This window comes from Panulirus ornatus, chromosome 8, assembly GCF_036320965.1.
Source record: "Panulirus ornatus isolate Po-2019 chromosome 8, ASM3632096v1, whole genome shotgun sequence".
Classification (NCBI taxonomy): Eukaryota; Metazoa; Arthropoda; class Malacostraca; order Decapoda; family Palinuridae; genus Panulirus; species Panulirus ornatus.
In genome coordinates, this window is record NC_092231.1 from 42056081 (window position 1) to 42076285 (window position 20205).

General features: G+C 42.1%; 1 protein-coding gene across 2 annotated transcripts in view; it reads left to right on the forward strand.

The window, feature by feature from the left end:
• Nucleotides 1-20205, forward strand: part of LOC139749905 (nephrin-like) — a 219453-nt gene that overhangs the window by 80828 nt on the left and 118420 nt on the right. For both annotated transcript variants that reach the window (XM_071664308.1, XM_071664309.1), the window contains exon 2: nucleotides 19365-19499. In XM_071664308.1, the coding sequence (XP_071520409.1) occupies nucleotides 19365-19499 (135 nt within the window). The remainder of the gene's footprint in view (nucleotides 1-19364; nucleotides 19500-20205) is intronic.

Genomic DNA, 20205 nt, shown 5'->3' on the forward strand with positions numbered 1-20205 from the left:
ATACAAAGGGATGAGAACGAAGATGAGTAATATGTGATTTGGATATATATGTACATATATCCCTGCGGATAGGGAAGAAAGAATACTTCCCACGTATTCCCTGCGTGTCGTAGAAGGCGACTAAAAGGGAAGGGAGCGGGGGGCTGGAAATCTTCCCCTCTCATCTTTTTTTTAATTTTCCAAAGGAAGGAACAGAGAAGGGGGCCAGGGTGAGGATGTTTCCTCAGAGGCCCAGTCCTCTGTTCTTAACGCTACCTCGCTGAGGCGGGAAATGGCGAATAGTATGAAAGAAAAAAGAAATATATATATATATATATATATATATATATATATATATATATATATATATATATATATATATATATATAGATTATATATATATATAATGGAAGCCGCGATAAGCTTTTACATGCTTTCTGTTACCACTGTGAAAAATGCTTATCTTATCTAGTATTTTACATTAGTTTGACATCCAGATGGATTGGATTTTTACCAGGAAATCCCTCTCGTTGTCTTTGTGCTGTTATCTGTGGCTGTTTTCAGTCACGATTTTTCATTTGACGTATGATGCATCGATATCCATGAGTCTGGATTAATTTTTCTCCTATACGACCCGACTACCTCTTCAATTCCCCTGATTCACGGAGTCTTATAATCATCGTGTATCATACCTGCCTCTGTTTTCCAATGGGATATGTTGCTACGAGCACTATTGAAGTCTTAAGAGTAGCAGCACCTGAGTCTTATTCAGTTTCCTCTTCTTACTTTTCTTCTTCCTCCTCCTCCTCCTCCTCCTCTTCTTCTTCCTCTTCTTCATTGTCTTAATTATGTCTTCGTCTGTATCGCCCCTCGTGTATATCTCTACCCCTCTCATTTACCATCTTCCTTCCCTTTCTACTTCATTCTCTCTCCCTTTTTTTCTCTTCCTCCTTGACCTTGTTCGTCACCCTCCGTATATTTCTTGGTTTCCCATCTTCTCTCCCCTTCTTCATCGTTTTCCCTCTCGTTCTCTTCTCATTATCTTGTCATGTTCTCGCTACACCTCCGGCATCCGTACACTCTCTCTCTCTCTCTCTCTCTCTCTCTCTCTCTCTCTCTCTCTCTCTCTCTCTCTCTCTCTCTCTCTCTCTCTCCCTCTTCCTCCCTCCCTCTTCCATCATCGCGCCGCACCCTCCTTTGTTCCATCCCACTTTACAAATGAACAGTTTCCTGTCTTGCATATCTATCCCCCACGTTGCTTTTCCGGCTTTGGGGAGAGGGGGGGGGGGGGATAGAGAGTACCGCTCCTTGCTTTTCTCTCTGGTTTTAAGGCCGGACCACCCCGCTTGGACCTTAGGGGTCTGTATGGTCTGTGCCTCTATGTAACTCGAACCTTGCTTGGTCCTCAGTCAGGTTGGCGTAGTTGTGCCACAGACTCGTATATTTCCTTTCGAACGAAGACGTGACCCTCTCAACGATTCGTCCAATGTCGATGTAACACACGTTCGGTCTGTGTCTCATGGCTACAGACACGTTGAGTCTGTGTCTCATGGCTACAGACACGTTCAGTCTGTGTCTCATGGCTACAGACACGTTCAGTCTGTGTCTCATGGCTACAGACATGTCCACTTCAGTATGTCCACTTCAGGTTAAGTCTGAGCTCATAACAGGTATGTCCACTTCAGGTTGTAGGTCAGTCTGTCTCTGCTCATTAACCCGTTATTGCTCGTTTTCTTCACTCTGTACCACCTGTCCCCTCTCTTGTTTGTGGTTGTTCGTCTTACTTCATACCTCCCGTTCTACCACAATTTCTTTAGTTGTCTTATTTCTACCACAATACCTGTATTTGTCTTATTTCTACCACGATTCCTTTAGTTGTCTTATTTCTACCACAGTTCCTTTAGCTGTCTTATTTCTACCACAATTCCTTTAGTTGTCTTATTTCTACCACAATTCCTTTAGTTGTCTTATTTCTACCACGATTCCTTTAGTTGTCTTATATCTTATGTCCTGTTCTTCCATCTGTTCTCTGTGTGTTCACCTTCTAATCACCACACTTTTGTTCTCTCTCCCTATCTCCGCTTCCATCTCCGCCCACTGCCCTCCAGCGTTGGGGAGGGAGTGAGAAAGAGATGTCGAGGGACATGGAAGGGGGGGAGGGAAGGATTAATTCGTAGCTATTTGGGAGAGTCGTAGTTGAGGAGGGGAGGGCTGTTGCACTGAGGGGAGGGAGGGCCTGGTTGACGAGGAGGGGGTGGTGGGTTGGGGGGGGGACTCCGTACAATGGCACGGACAGCGATATGGGGGGAAATGGCAGCAATATATCATCCCTTGCGAGACCTGTCACCAGGATTTTCCCTCCTCCCTCCTGCTCGCCTGATCCACGCCGAACACAACGCGAGGAAGGTCACGGTGCCATTACAACATATCTGGCATCTTGAGCCAATAATCTATGTCGGTCTTTTACCAGAGCTATATAACGTTTTTGTCTTCCACCAGAGAGATATATATATAACGTTTTGATGTGTACTATTTGTCTTTTGAAAGAGCCGTAGAACGTTTTGTCTTTTACCAGAGCTGTGTAACGCTTTGATGTGTACTATTTGTCTTTACCAGAGCCATATATAATGTTTTGATGTGCACTGTTTGTTGTTTACCAGAGCTATAGTGTTCTGAAGTGTATCCATTGTCTTTGACCAAAACTATATAACGTTTTGCTGTTTACCAGAGCTACGGAACGTTTTCTTGTTTACCAGAGCTACGGAACGTTTTCTTGTTTACCAGAGCTACGGAACGTTTTCATGTGTAATATTTGTCTTTGACCAGAACTATATTACGTTTTGAGGTGTCTCTTTATCTTTTACCAGAGCTGTATAACGTCTCGTCTTTTACCAGAACTATATAACGTTTGAATTGTACCCATTGTCATATACCAAAGCCATATAGCACTTTGAAGTGCACTTACTGTATCTTACCAAAGCTATATATCGTCTTGATGTGTGTTATACAGCTTTTGCCAGAGTTGTGTGACGATTTGATGTATGATGTAGTCTGGTCAATCATCTATTTTGCTCAGGCCTGTAGAATTGTACTCAGGCCTGTATAATTGTACTCAGGCCTGAAGAATTGTACTCAGGCCTGAAGAATTGTACTCAGGCATGTAGAATTGTACTCAGGCCTAAAGAATTGTACTCAGGCCTAAAGAATTGTACTCAGGCCTGTAGAATTGTACTCAGGCCTGAAGAATTGTACTCAGGTCTGTAGAATTGTACTCAGGCCTGTAGAATTGTACTCAGTCATGTAGAATTGTACACAGGCCTGTAGAATTGTACCCAGGCCTGTTGAATTGTACTCAGGCATATAGAATTGTACTCAGACCTGAAGAATTGTACTCAGGCCTGTAGAATTGTACTCAGGCCTGTAGAATTGTACCCAGGCCTGTTGAATTGTACTCAAGCCTGTAGAATTGTACTCATCCCTGTAGAATTGTACTCAGGTCTGTAGAATTGTACTCAGGCCTGTAGAATTGTACTCATCCCTGTAGAATTGTACTCAGTCCTGTAGAATTGTACTCACCCCTGTAGAATTGTACTCGGGAGTGTACAACTGAACGTTGCTCTAGTTGCCGGGGAAGCCCCTCGATGAAATCATACCTCTTTATTATCATGGTGTCATGTAAGGTTATCCATGATACATCCTCGTAGAGATGAAATTTCGCCACTTTGGTAGGCTTGTGTGTAGCGCTCGCCTTGTATACCAGAGAGAGAGAGAGAGAGAGAGAGAGAGAGAGAGAGAGAGAGAGAGAGAGAGAGAGAGAGAGAGGCCGTGGAAAGTTATGAGCCAATAGAATCGCAAACTTCAATTTAAGGATTTGCGATTACCAATTGGTCCCGCGGTCGTCTCGCTCGCCCATTTGAATCCCGGGGATTTACGGTGCATGACCGTCTCATAGGACGGTCATCCCCTGGAGGATTTTACAGTGGCCAGTCTCCTAAATAAAGCGACCGGTGGTGACACACTAAATCAGCCAACACCTTGATGGAAATTTTCACGAACAAAATTGGACCCCATGACGAAGGTGGGTTTATGGGGTATATTTTCGTCATTTAGGAAGAATAAACAGGTTCAAAGACTCTTCTGCGTTGCTTTGGCAGAAAAAAACAGGTCTACCGGACCATCTGCGTTGCTGTTGTAGAAAAAAAACAGGTCTACTGGACCATCTGCGTTGCTGTGGTAGAATAAACAGGTCAGCTCTACTAGACCATCTGCGTTACTCTGGCAGAATAAACAGGTCTACCTGACCATCTGCGTTACTCTGGCAGAATAAACAGGTCTACCTGACCATCTGCTTTACTTTGGCAGAATAAACAGGTCTACCAGACCATCTGCGTTACTTCGGCAGAATAAACAGGTCTGCCAGACCATCTGCGTTACTTTGGCAGAATAAACAGGTCTACCAGACCATTTGAGTTACTTTTGTAAAATAAAATTTCCATCACATCTCTTGCGTTCCTTGGGCAGTAAAGCTGTTGACTGCTTGCATTACTGAAGCAGACAATTTAGTCCAGTTTCTGGTCCTTGAGGAACTTGTCACTGCTACTTTTGGCCATGTAAACCCTCCAGTATATGTGGCATTCGCTAAATCTCAGTCTTACGGGTTTTCAGACCTTCAGAAAATAGAAGCACAGCCAATAGTTACTTATCTATGTAGTACCATTATCAATTTCTGAAGGACAATGGTAAGATCCCTGAGCACGACAGTATGACCCTTGAACACGACGGTACGATCCTTGAGAAAGAGTATACGATCCTTGAGCAAAATGGTACGATCCTTGAGCACGACAGTATGACCCTAGAACACGATGGTACGATCCTTGAACACGATAGTACAATCCTTAAGCACAATGATACAATCCTAGTAAACGACGTTACCACGCTTAGGTATAATAGTCAGGTCAAAGGCCAGGTACTCCATATTAAAGGGTTCGAACCGCTGAGCTCAAGGTTCATACTGTCATCTTCAAAGCTTATATTGATGTCAAACGGCTTCCAGTATGAGAAGTTCATCCGGCATATTTCCTGACTGATATATATATATATATATATATATATATATATATATATATATATATATATATGAATCATAATGCATTTACGAACTTTGGAACTGGGTTGGCTGACTGGGACATAGTTACTGCTGCAAATTAAGCTGTCAGTCTTAACTGTGGCAACTGGGCCGCTCCCACGCTGACGGTGACCCCTTAAAACGAGCGGGATATATGACCTCGACTCCCCTCGTTGTCGAAGGTCAGAAAAATAGGTCAGTTAGTGCCTCCTGTGTCTTCATCCCGTCTCTCGTCCTAGATATTCATGGGTTCCTTGTGTTACAGATTGTATTTATTATTAGAATTGGAGAGTATTATGTGATATATATATATTTGCGTTTCTAGTCCATTTACAAAAGCTTGTTCCATATACATACATTTAGAAATATGTAGGCTATACATGCAATTCGATGAACTTGTTACCTGTAATATGTATACTTGCAAACATTTCTTATATATTATAAACACATATTGAGGCGTAACATTCCAGGTTAAATCACCAAGTAATAACCTAATCATTAGGCTCTAAATTACCTCTGCAGAAACTGCTCTATAGAGAAGTGTCATTACCGTGGAAGCGTTATACAGAAAACGAAATCAGTCATTCGTCTTAATAGACTCATATGGAACTTATAGGTCAGTGCTCACATCTACGAACCTCTAACAGCTTGGTCGACCAACGACCCAGCCCAGTTGCCTGGACATAGCCCTGGTCTGTATGGTCTGTAGGGATAGAAGAACCCCCCCCCCCCCACACACACACGACCACGACCACAAACACCATCTATTCACCAGATATTCATATGTAGTTTCACACCCTCGCTAAATAAACATATTTGCCCTCGAACATTAACGAAATCCAGGCGTAATGATATTACGAGATCTAAGGTACGGTACAAAATAAGGGGGAGGGGAGGAAAATAAGGAAATAAGAGATATGGGTAATACGAAATTCTACCATAAATCCATCTTAATACAGACGAGACAGAGTGAACTTCCCCACCAAGTAAATGAGTGATATTTAGTTTCCCTTTTTCCCCAATAAATCTTGTTCATGATGACATAGCCGACAGAACTGGATCATACATTAGATAAATGACATTAGAGGAGTGTTTAACCAGTGCTCATTAACCTCATTAACATAATGAGATTACCTATGTTAGATCACAGTGTTTCGTCCCAAATGATACGTATTTTCATGACCTTATCGTACGGGCTTAAACTGATATGATTTACAGAATGTAACACTGATAGACAAATGAAACTACTTAAAGCCACATTTGACTATCTCTTTCATCAATATATCTTCTTTCTCCCAGATCAATAACGAATGAGGTATAACAAATGCTAATATATTTTCAAGACGAAGTATATCTATTTGTACCAGATTAATAGCAAATGAGGTATAACAAATGCTGGTGTGTTTTACCAGTTAGAATATATTCCGAACCAAATTATTGAGATTTTTCTCAGGTAACACACTAAGTACGTAAATTCAGGAATAAATCTAAAAATTCCTTCAGCTACTTTTACATGAAATAGAAAATAAAAAACAAGTGTGAGGGACGCTTGGCCCCTTAAATTCCTAAGCCACTCTACCAGTAACAGGATCCGAACCGCTGTGGGTAAGGGATCCACCGTTCCTAATAGGCTCCATATGGGGCCTCGACCCAGCCCTCCACTGTCACGGCTTGGGAAAGTCGACATCAACTCGCGTTTTGCATCTGATTCTCATTCACATGTAAGGCTTTTATGTTTCTCTCTTGTATCTCCCCTGATGATGTGATTATTACACGAAAGTGCACTTAGGAAATTATCAAATTATCATATTTCATGTCCCCGTGGATTAGAAGGAATATATATATATATATATATATATATATATATATATATATATATATATATATATATATATATATATATATATATATTATCCCTGGGGATAGGGGAGAAAGAATACTTCCCACGTATTCCCTGCGTGTCGTAGAAGGCGACTAAAAGGGGAGGGAGCGGGGGGCTGGAAACCCTCTCCTCTTGTTTATAATCTTCCAAAGGAAGGAACAGAAAAGGGGGTCCAAGTGAGGATTTCCCTCAAAGGCTCAGTCCCCTGTTCTTAACCCTACCTCGCTAACGCGGGAGATGGCAAGTAGTATGAAAGAAAAAAAGAAAAAAAAAAAAAAATATATATATAATATATATATATATATATATATATATATATATATATAATACAGTAGCTTAGTAGCTTATATCATTTTGTAAGAGCGAGTGTAAGTGTGAAACACTGCGTCTAAGAATAGAGTCGTACAATTTGTGGAATAATTAGACAATTCTCACCACGCAAAAAAGACCGAGAGCGAACATTACAGTTGAAATTTAAGCTGGACATTCATCATTGGCCGCCTTTGAGTTAACACAGTTTCTTTGATACTTGATGCAACTTTGAAAGCTTTAGCATCAACTGAAGCTTCTTTAGAAATAGATATATTAACAGATTACTGTTAACGAGATAGACAAAAAGTTTAGTCTCGATGGGAGACTAATTCCACAAGAAAGGGATCTCTCGCCTTTGAACTCCTCTTGCCAGAGGAGTAGTTAACGAACTGAGAATGAGGTCGTTATCAGGAGGAGCTGTATAATTAGTAGAACCCTGAGAACACTTCTCGTTATTCGACTGCTCGGTGTCAGACTGACCTGTGGCAGGAGAAGCTAGGAAAAAAAAATGAGAAGTTCCAAGGATGGAAAGGAGTGCCAGACAAATTTACAGAATTTCTTTTAATTTCGAAGGAAAGAGAGTGAAAAAAGTGCATGCGTAACGTGTGATCTTGATTATGCTGCTCAAGCTGTTATAGTGGAGGTTCTTGTAGTATTGATCAGCTTATATTCTGACCTTTAAACAGCTTATATAGTGGAGGTTCTTGTAGTATTGATCAGCTTATATTCTGACCTTTAAACAGCTTATACAGTGGAGGTTCTGGTAGTGATGATCAGCCTAGATACTTACCTTTAAACAGCTTATATAGTGGAGGTCCCTGTATTATTGATCAGCTTGTATTCTGAGCTTTAAACAGCTTGTATAGTGGAGATCCCTGTAGTATTGATCAGCTTGTATTCTGAGCTTTAAACAGCTTATATGGTGGAGGTTCCTGTAGTGATGATCATCCTAGATACTGACCTTTAAACAGTGAAGCTCAAATATGTGAACTGGGATGGTAAGTAAACTTGGGGGAGAGCTGCTAAGTCCATCCTTTCCCTGCTACTGTTTGTAGCGCAGCCTTCGAGCAACAGGAGCCCCTGGAGAATGAGTCCTTGGGTTATCAATGTAAGATACAGCGGTTCTTTATAGGTCTGTTTTGTAATATTATGTAAGATACAGCAATTTTTAATGGTCTGTTTTGTAATATTATGTAAGATACAGCACCCTTTGATGGTCTGTTTTGTAATACTATGTAAGATACAGCAATCTTTAATGGTCTGTTTCGTAACATTATGTATGATACAGCAGCCTTTGATGGTCTGTTTTGTAATATTATGTAAGATACAGCAGTCTTTGATGGTCCGTTTCGTAATACATTGCACACTAACCCAGATAGGTGTCTGTAGTCGTACAAAAATTGTACACATTTTGTTTAGGAAGCGAGCAGATTGTGAATCTATATAAGCAAAAATTATTAGACCTAATAGTTCTTTAATTACAGATGTTTCATAGAAAGATAATGGTCGCTAACTGGCTTATTGTTCTTGATATATACCATCAGTTGGGATCCCCATGTTTAAATCATCAACAAATATGTTTTGATAACCATAAAACTCACTTATTTAAAAACGCAGCCTTTACAATTAAAGAAAAAAGAAATCCTTTATGGGACAGACTTTGAAATGATTAATTAATGTTTCAGTAAACCATTTGGAGAGCGAGAGAAAAAAAATCTTTACCTTTGAAAACAAGAGCTTATAGAATTATTTAATTAAAGAATTTGAATATGTGTTTCCGCCCAGCAATTTGTGACACCTTGCTGATTATGATTACTGATAACAATTTATAATAAAGCCATCTACATGTTGCCACGGCTTTCGTCCAACATGTTAGAGGGGATGGAATTGGGGTTCGATGCGGTGTACGTGATTGGGTACCTTAGTGAGGTCTTTGGAGGGTCTTCAACCTCCCCCCACCCACACACACAGCACACACAGCCCAAGCTGGGCCAAAGCTGTTGAATTGGGTCGTTGGTCTACCAAGCTGTTGGAAGCCGCAGCCCTGACACTAATGTTATCCGAGGGGCGTCTGTTATCGTGAGGTCTTCCTACTGATAACGTCTGTTATCGTATTTTTCTCCGAAGGACGTTCGTTATAATGATACATTCCTCCGGAGTACGTACGTTATCATGGTACCCTCTTGATAAGAACGTCTGTTATCATATCTTTCTCCTAAGTACGTCCTTTATCATATACTCCTCCGTTCGTTATCTTGATATCGTTCTTTTAAGTACGTCCGTTATCATATCTTCTTCCTAAGCACATCGGTTATCATATCCTTCTCCTAAATACGTCTATTATTGCGATATCTTTCTCTTAAGTACGTCCGATATCTTGGTATCTTCCTCCTAAGTACGTCTGCTATCATATCTTCCACCCAAGTACGTTTTTTTATCATGTCTTCCTCTTAGATCCATCCGTTATCATGATATCTTCCTCCTAAGTACTTCCGTTATCATACGTTCCTCTTAAGTACGTCGGTTATCTTGGTATCTTCCCCCTAAGCACTAGGTGTGTTATCATGATATCTTCACCCCACACACACGAGCTATATCATGGACATCTCACTCGGATATACTCCTCTCTCTCTCTCTCTCTCTCTCTCTCTCTCTCTCTCTCTCTCTCTCTCTCTCTCTCTCTCTCTCTCTCTCTCTCTCTCTCTCCCATAATCTTCCCCGGGGCAACTTGCTGGGGAGTTTTTGAAGCTTGTTTGTTCTGCTGCTAACGACGTGGTTCCGCTTGTTAGCCAGGGCTCAGTAACAATTGGATCTCTCTGTATCATGTTATTAAAGATGATGAGGAGTCTGGTTTATTTCTTCTGATTGTGTTATCAACTTGGACGTTATAACGTGATCAAAGTAAGGAAGTCTATGTTTAGCCAACTCTCTCTCTCTCTCTCTCTCTCTCTCTCTCTCTCTCTCTCTCTCTCTCTCTCTCTCTCTCTCTCTCTCTCTCTGCCTATTCACAGTTCTCTACGTCTGTTCACTGTTCTCTACGTCTGTTCACTGTTCTCTACGTCTTTTCACTGTTTTCTGCGTCTATTCACTGTTCTCTACGTCTTTTCACTGTTTTCTACGTCTATTCACTGTTCTCTACGTCTTTTCACTATTTCACTATTTTCACCGTTCTCTACGTCTGTTCACTGTCTTTGTATGTCTATTTAGAGTTCTCTATGTCTATTCACTGCTCGCTCTATCTATTCAGAGTTCTCTGTGTCTATTCACTGTTCTTTACGTCTATTCACCGTTCTCTATGACTGTTCACTGTGCCTTGTTGTGCTTCTCCAGAGGGAGAGAGAGAGAGAGAGAGAGAGAGAGAGAGAGAGAGAGTCTTTGCTTTTTTTTTATGCAACCTTTCTCTTCCACTGCTCTTAAAGGGGAGTGCATCTTTTTTCAGCAGTGTTAAGGCCACACCACCCTCGCTTACCCCTTGGTTCAGTAGAGTTACATATGAGTGTACTGACTCTTATTTCCACATTGTCTGCTTCTGATCTGGACATGACTGATTCAGCAGACTCTAAAGTGAACATAGTGTCTAACGAACTCCAATCTAGACCCACAGTAAACATCAGCTTGCTCACAACAGCCAATCGTACGAAAGGGAATCTGACGCCTTTATGTTTTACACAATCTTACTGGACGTTTTTGCGATGCTAACACCACCGTTGATACCCTTTGTTATGTCACTGAAGCCCTGATGTCTAGTGATTCTCCTCCTACAGGCTTTTTTTTGGGAATCTGATGTCTCGAAGTCCTTGACATCTCGAAACTTCTGAAGGTGTGTGTGTGACATCGAGATCTGGTTTTTTCAAGCTTTTCTCATTTGGTTCTTCTCCTCCAATTGGTTTCTTCTAATTAAGCTCATCTCCTCGACAGCCTGGGCTCGTACTCCGGGAGGACGTGAGGGTAGAAGACCCCTCGAAGACTTTACGAAGTGTTCGCCAAGTAGCCAGTCTGTCTCATATTGTTGATAGACCATTCTGTCCATCATTCCTTATCAACAATGTTCATTCTAACACTTCTGTCCTCTACAGTCTTTCTCCCTTTACTTTATCAGAGCTTTCCTTTCTCCTCAAAGGAAAATGATTTATTACAATGACGATACAACACATTCTTCTTCTTATGCTCGTCCACTTGTCTCTAAGTTGACCTTCGTCTTGTATCGCCACCTTGGCTTCCATAACCGAAGATTCGGATAGGATATCTCAAGGGGGCAAACATAACCTAGCTACAATTCTCGTTTTCGTCTCGAAAACGTAATTTCTACCAATATCTCCTTTTGAAACTCCTCACAACATTCTCATTTCCCCTAATGGCCTCACAGTTTCACCCCACCACATAACGAACATAGAAGGTATCATCCTAACCACTATTCTATCTTGGAAACCCCACATTACACATGTAAGTAATCCTGCCTCTGAGAAACATTGAATTTTACTCAGATATCGAAGATGAAGTAGTCCCTTAACAGACGACTTTCCATATACATTGAGAACATTTCTAGTCTGTCTACGCATATGAGCGAGTCGAAATTCATTGCAAATCAATCTTTTGATTCTCCCAAATTTCACTGGAATATGTGACACACTTACCGTCCACCGCAGTGTTGGTTCTCTTTCCCCTTTTCTACAGCTATCTCTCCCGTGGAGTCGCTCCTTGTTGGTCTCCACCATCAGCCATCTCAGGGTATGCTCAGCTAACCACTGCGTCGCCAGATTGCTTCGTGGCTTTCGGGAACACAAAGATGTGCCATTGTGATGTCCTTAAGCCGTTCAGCTTCGGAACCCTCAACCTTTTCATGGTATTTCCTAATCGCTATGATCTAATCCTTTTCATAAAGCAGTCTTTCCTGTTCTCCGAGAAAAGGCTTTGATCCCTCGTTTAATGATGTCTAATATCTTTAATCTCATGGGCACATGGGTGGCTGGCATTCAGTACACAGAAAACACGTTCTCTCTCTCTCATCTCACATGCAACACTCGACAACGCGTAATTAATACCACTCTTTATTTTTTTCAACACAATATTTTGGCAGGGTGAAGGGCTACGCTTTTACCTTACCTAATGGCAAAATTTGGTCATAGGTATTCGTTGGGTTAGCTCTCTCTCTCTCTCTCTCTCTCTCTCTCTCTCTCTCTCTCTCTCTCTCTCTCTCTCTCTCTCTCTCTCTCTCTCTCGCATTGTTAAAGCCATACCACCTATCTTGGGGTTTGCGTGGCCTAGGTGTGTCTTTTGTAATTTTCTCTCTCTCTGTCTCTCTCTCTCTCTCTCTCTCTCTCTCTCTCTCTCTCTCTCTCTCTCTCTCTCTCTCTCTCTCTCTCTCTCTCTCTCTCTCTTTAAGTGATATATCACTCCAGTCCTTTTACTTGTAGGCACTACTCTCCCTCATTGCCCCCAGACTGAGTTCCATGTAAGTGATCGGTCCTTTGAGTCTACGGAGACGGGAGTCAATCATTTCTCTAGTAATTAATCATTTATTTAGTAATTAATCATTTCTGTGGTAAGTAATCATTTCTGTAATAATCAATCATTTCTGTAGTACTTAATCATTTCTGTAGTAATTCATAATTTTTGTGATAATCATTTCTGTAGTAATTAATCATTTCTGTTGTAATTGATCATTTCTGTAGCAATCAAACCAAAAATGAAATGGTTGCTCAGCAATCATCTCCTGGGCCTGGATTTTATGATTTTATTATCATTACTATTATTATTATTATTATTATTATTATTATTATTATTATTATTATCATTATTATTATTATTATTATTATTATTATTATTATTATTATTATTATTATAACTATGATTATTATCATTATTGTTATCTTTATTATTGTTATCATTTCTATAATTATTATCATTATCACTGTTATTATTATTATTATTATTATTATTATTATTATTATTAGCATTATTATCAGTATTGAATCGACGCAAAGATGATTTGTTCAAAGCCGCAGAAATGAAGGTAAAATGCACGTAGCAAAAACAAGCTGCAGAGACAAGTGCCAGGAGCAGGTAGCGCATACAAGCTGCAACAATTCATAGCCAGCGGTATGTAGTGTAAAGGCTGGCAAATATGAATGCCAGCATTGTGCGATGAATATCACACCCCGCGTCTGCCAACAGTGAGTTCATGCTCTCGAGTTCACAAAACGCCCTCATCAGCCTTTTGGAGTAAAGCAGGATGTATAATCAGTCGTCCCTCCTCACCTGTCTCAAGTTTCACATCCCAGACGTCTTCATAGTAGAAATACAGGCGATCTGCGGCACAGTTCGCAGAGAAGTGGATACAGAATGATCAGTCTGTTGGATGCTAATGTCTGTCTGTCTTTCTTCTATGTTAGCTGGTACAGTTCGGGCAAGTGAACGCCCTAATCAAAGCTATCTCATCAATAGTTATATATATATATATATATATATATATATATATATATATATATATATATATATATATATATATATATATATATATATATATAAATATATATATACCCTGGCCTAAGCTATGCACCCATCTTATCGACCGACCCCAGGCGGAGGATGAACATGTGGGTGGACTGCGAACCAACTGTCGTAACCAGAATTCGAACCCATGCCCTCGACCCTGAGCGCCCTCCGTTTAATCATCTATTCCCTGTGTTTTTCTTGCTCCTGTGTCATGTCTTTTGCTGCATGGCCCGAAAGCGTGGATGCTCGACTCGTTACGTGAAATTTGGTAGAGAGCAACAACGCTTGAGCCAACCTCCTCTGAACACTGGGGATGAGTTTAAGATGCAGGCAGACAACCCAAGACGCTTGATGTAATCGAGGGGGATGAGGCTCATTCGCCGGAAGACACACCCACACACATCTCACGGTCACATCCGGCGGCCGGATGCCCCCTGGAGGAGAGAGAGAGAGAGAGAGAGAGAGAGAGAGAGAGAGAGAGAGAGAGAGAGAGAGAGAGAGAGAAAGAAAAAAATATACTCTCTCTCCTGAGAGTCAATATTGAATATGCAGAGTCAATAACCTTTTGGAATAAGGATATAGCGAAATCTCCGGAGACCATCTTTTTTCTCTCTTTCTCTCTTTCTCTTTCTCTTCTGAAGGATTATATTTTTAGCTGCGTCCGTAATCTTTGAGACGAGGGACTGGATCAGCCTGGAAACTGCCCGAGGATTTCCATATTCCCCAGAAGGATGGAGACAAGAGACACAAGAAGAGGCTAGATATACTTATCATTTATTCTTTCCATCCCACTTCGTCCTCTTTTTTAGTCTCCCTCGTTCTTAATCTCCTCCCCATCTACCCCCACCGTCTTCATCTTGTCCTCCCCCTCTCCTTCCCCTCCCGACGTCAGACAGAGTCAGATGCTGAGCGCAAGAAGCGGGTCTGACGCTGGGGACCTCGGCCTGGCCAGCTGACACCCAACCCCGGACGCCTCGCCACAATGATCTAGCGCTAATTATAGGAAGATCTGGCAGGGATAATTAGGGAAATTACAGCCGTCGAGAAGGGACGGCAGACGACTCTCCCCACCCCACACACACACCCACACCCCATTCACCCTCCCACAATCTCCCACACAACCCTCTCCCAGCAACACCCCTCCCCCCTCCCCCCCCCAGCTTCCTCGATTGATGAACTGGGGAGGAGACTGCAGGGACATAGGCTGGGGACGAGAAGAGGGAGGAAGGCCAGGGGATGATCACGGAGAAATACTCGTCACAATCGATGTCTCAAGACCTTTCTTTCAGTTTTCTTTCAGTCGCCGTTAGAGTCAGTTTTCTAGAGGGCATGAGCGACCTCAAGAATTGCAGAAGGACTACGTACAGGACGTCCTCACATCCTCGTCCAGGAGAAGACTCTTGGAAACTCTTGTAAACAAAAAAAAAGAAGAAATTGAAACGCTCCATTCACAAAAACACCGAAGTAATCGAAACACCGAAGTAACCCTCTGGAGAGAGAGGGTGGACTATGGTAAAGTCCTAGAGAGTCGAACATTGACTCACACATCCCTTTACGCCATACACCAAATCAAATTAAAGAAATAAGATTTTGAGCAAAAAGGTAACATCAATTTTTCGTTCTGAAATCTTAAGAACATTTAAAAATGAACACTCATCAATTCACGCAACACATGGCAACACAATTTCATAGCAACACGGCCTTCGACAGTACACACATTGGTAAAATGTAGCTATAACTTCCAGTCAAACAGGTGGCGTTCCTGTAATTCTGAGGATTACCGTCATGAATTCAAGTTTCCGATCCTTCTGCTCCTCATTCCAATATCCAGCACCAACACGATGCTACAACCTTCCTATATAATCTGCCGTAGCTGTCAAGATTTGTATGAAAGTCTCAAATTTAGAAGACATTTGAGAGATTAATGTTGAGACATGATCAAATCCTCCGGCTGGTTGGTGATGTTCAACATGACACAACGTAGATAGAAGATAAACTGCTGTATGATGAGGGAAATAAAAGAACAGAAACTCGCTGAGCATCAGTGAACAGCCAATCGAAGCTCGTACAGATCTCTGTCAAAATTCTCATTGGCTATAGACATGGCAAAGAACGATATGACAGCAATCTAAACTTCCATTGTACTAATTATATCATGATGGAAAACTGCTAAACGTAGCAGGCGGTCTCTAGCGGCGGTCGCTTATTCCGTTACAACCAGGGAGGAGAAGTGCATAATCTGGTACAGTGTTTGGGGGGAAGGCGCTCCGTAACAAGGTTACTTCAGCTGGGATCCTGATGCGAGGAAGGGCAAACTGAATATCTAAAAGGAAGGTCGATGCTCTTATCATGGCTCCTGACTCCTCACGAAGGCACTTCTTTTCGTCTCTGGGGCATCTTTTGACACTCGGTCTTAAAGTATTATTGCTATTTCACAGCACCAGAAGGGTCCTGGGGGCTTTATAATCCCCCCCCAGAAACCCCCATCCAAGTGCTCCTGCAGCCTCAAGGGTGCGCTACATTCAGCAGCAGGTACGGTGGACTCCTCTTAGGCAAGAAATCCTTTGACGAGACTGTACTGTACGCTCTTTCATCTGACGATGATGCAGCCTCCCCAAAAGGTGGCTTTTCCACTGGCGGTATAACTTCAAGCTGGGAGAGTCCGGTAACACCCTCCTGAAAACTGTTTCCGTGATATGTATATTTTAGTGTATATCTCTCATATCGTTAGAATATTCTTTCCTCCCTACCCAACACTGCCACGTCAGAGCAGGGGTAAATAAGGGGTAAATTTGGATTTTGCAATGCCTCTTAGAGATGAGTTTATAGCAAGAAACACGGTATTTGTTTACGACTGTAGCTCAGTACGGGAAATGAGACCCCCAGACACATTCATCACAGAGAACTCAGAAGAGGTACTGAAGCTCTCGCCTTGACCCCCTTTGTGTTGTCTTGTCGGTCACTGGTTCCCTTAAGGGCAATCTTCTACTCACCCTCACTTGAGATGGTCTCCTCGGCTGGCGAACAAGCTCGTCCTTTACTTAGTGAGAGCCACATAACGACCGCAATATGTTTCTCGCCTTAAGGTATCAGCACAAAGCTGTTCTCTAAGCTCCCTTCAGAAAACTAACTCCCACAAGACTACGGTATATCTTCTAGATTTGCCCCTCCTCCTCCTCCTCCTCCTCTTCCCTCCCTGGCTCTCTCTCTCTCTCTCTCTCTCTCTCTCTCTCTCTCTCTCTCTCTCTCTCTCTCTCTCTCTCTCTCTCTCTCTCTCTCTCTCCCTCCGTTGATCCGTGGGGTCTTAAAGCCTGGTTTCTTGTGGCGTGTAACACAAGCAGGTACTGTCAGGGAGGCGAGAGAGGAGAGGCCCGGCCCCCCGTCATCTTGCTGGCGATGATGGATATTGGCCAGATCTGCTGACCACCTCCGTTGCCTCAACCCTTTTTCCTTGGGAGTCCAGGCAGACGTGCAGACTATCCTCAGAAACCCCCCGTAAACCACGAGAGACGGAACTGAATCTTTCTCCTTTCTTCCACTGTCACATCGTCTCGCCAGGGCGTTGAAACGCGACATGACTTGTGAGGTTACTAGAGAGAGAGAGAGAGAGAGAGAGAGAGAGAGAGAGAGAGAGAGAGAGAGAGAGAGAGAGAGAGAGAGAGAGTGTGTATAATCTATCTCGTTTAAACTCATAGGTAGCGCTGAAACGCAGCACATCTCGTGAGGTTGATAGAGAGAATGAGAGAGAGAGAGAGAGAGAGAGGAGTTACACAGATACACAAACCACACAGACCCATGGTTCAAGCGAGGTGGTCTGTCCTTAACCCTACTTAACAGAGAGAGAGAGAGAGAGAGAGAGAGAGAGAGAGAGAGAGAGACCCACATATGTCATGCGATATTAAACACCTGAAAAGGGGAGAGAACATTTATTTCCCCTCCCCTCAATCCCTCCTCCCAGTAGCTACTGTGCTGGTTTTTCTCTTAATGGGGAGAATACTTCCCCCCCTTTAACTCGTGAAGCACTTAGACAATGTTATGCTGGTTTACAATGACAAGTGTAAGAATTTCGGGGAAGATATCTGCAGCGAAAGTTCTGCTGGGTTTATCCTCTAAGACATGGCTGTTGGGGGCTTCTTTACCTGAAGGGAATACCGCTTACTTTATCATCTCCAGGAGAGTGTTATTGTTATACGAGTTTAAACGGCATAAAACATTCTCTCTCTCTCTCTCTCTCTCTCTCTCTCTCTCTCTCTCTCTCTCTCTCTCTCTCTCTCTCTCTCTCAGTTTCGATAGGGCTGTTGGAAGAGAGAAAGAGGGGAAGGACAGGGCAAAGGATAGTCTGAAATGGTCGAGAAGATGTTTGTACAGGTGGGTATATGGTGTAAGATTCTCTCTCTCTCTCTCTCTCTCTCTCTCTCTCTCTCTCTCTCTCTCTCTCTCTCTCTCTCTCTCTCTCTCTCTCATTCTACCCTCTCCAGCCTTCACCCGAGCTGGAAGAATGGTAACAGATTACCTAATTACCCTACGTAGTGCAACACACGTCTTGCCTACATGAAGTATATGGTACAGTGAGAAGCTCAGGGAATAACCGATTGGGGTAGATGGTAGATTTCAGGTGGTATGTACACTGCATAACCGCTATGGCTGAGAGAATTCTAACTCAGGGGATTATAACTAAGGTTATATGTAATCATATAGGTTTCAATCCTACTAGTGTATCTGATCCAGTATGTCTTGGATCCCCTTGTCTGTTTGAATGATCTAACCCTCTAATTTTGTTCATATTACTGCCGGTATAAGCTCCCAGCTAGACCACTATACATTCATAAGCCTTCGTAATTCTATTTCACTCTGTGAATAATGCTCTCGCCTTCCAGGGCTTCTACGGTATGATATACCATAGCATTATAATGTGAGGCTGTATCATTGGAATACAGCCCCAGCGAAGAACTTTTCACTCCATAGGAATCTATCCGTCCTTTCCCTGCTGCTGATTGTAGTGCAGGCTTGGAGCAGCAAGAGAAAGGGTCCTGGATGGGTGGTTTATATAATAGTATCGATACTACTGCTACTACTACTACTACTACTACTATTACTACTACTACTACTACTACTACTACTACTACTACTACTACCACTACTACTACTACTACTACTATTATTGATACTATTACTGCTACTTTTACTACTATTACCACTACTGCTAGTACTACTACTACTACTGCCACTTCTGCTACTACTACTACTACTACTACTACCACTACTGCTAGTACTACTACTACTACTACTACTACTACTACTACTACTACCACCACTACTGCTAGTACTACTACTACTACTACTACTACTACTACCACTACTGCTAGTACTACTACTACTACTAACAATAATATTAATAATAATAATAATAATAATAATAATAATAATAATAATAATAATAATAGTAATAATAATGATAACAATAATTATGATAATGAGTAATAATCATAACTACAATAATTGTACCCAGACGCTACGTTACGTAGCAACACGATGAGTCGACTTAACCCATGACTTTGGTCCCTTCTACAGGATGGGCTCTGCCACAGACCTTCCGGGTGGCGCCGCAGAGTGTGGAGGTGGTGGCAGGGAATGAAGTGACGCTCCGGTGTGAGGTGGACCACCAGCAGGGCAAGGCGCAGTGGACCAAGGACGGCTTCGCTCTGGGTGAGTACCACAAGGTCGACCTCACGTCTTCGGTCGGATGATCGAGAGACACACTCATACACGAGCCTTCAAGTACAAGCGCACACACACACACACACACACACACACACACACACACACACACACACACACACACACTCACATTTATTCACTGTGTGTGTGTGTGTGTGTGTGTGTGTGTGTGTGTGTGCGCGTGTGTGTGTGTGTGTGTGTGTGTGATTATTCATTATGTAGACCTTTTAATGGTTATTCATTATGTAGACCTTTTAATGGTTATTCATTATGCATATATTTTAATGATTTTCCATTATGTAGACCTATTAATGGTTGTTCGTTATGGGTGTGTACGTAACGTCTTTAGCAAGATACTAAACGGACTTCTACATCAGACTTCTAGAACAAACTCTCTCTCTCTCTCTCTCTCTCTCTCTCTCTCTCTCTCTCTCTCTCTCTCTCTCTCTCTCTCTCTCTCTCTCTCTCTCTCTCTCTCTCTTTCCCACACACACACACACACACACGTTCATTCATCATCTAGACCTGTTTCTAGTTATTTATTAAGTTCGACTGTTACGCTTGGTAATGTTTATTCATAATAACTCATGTAATTTATATTTTCATGTTGAGATGAAGACACGCTAGAATATCAATGACCCACTGGGTTCAAAAGCAATTTGGTGCTTGTTTTAGTTAGTGGGTTTCACATACA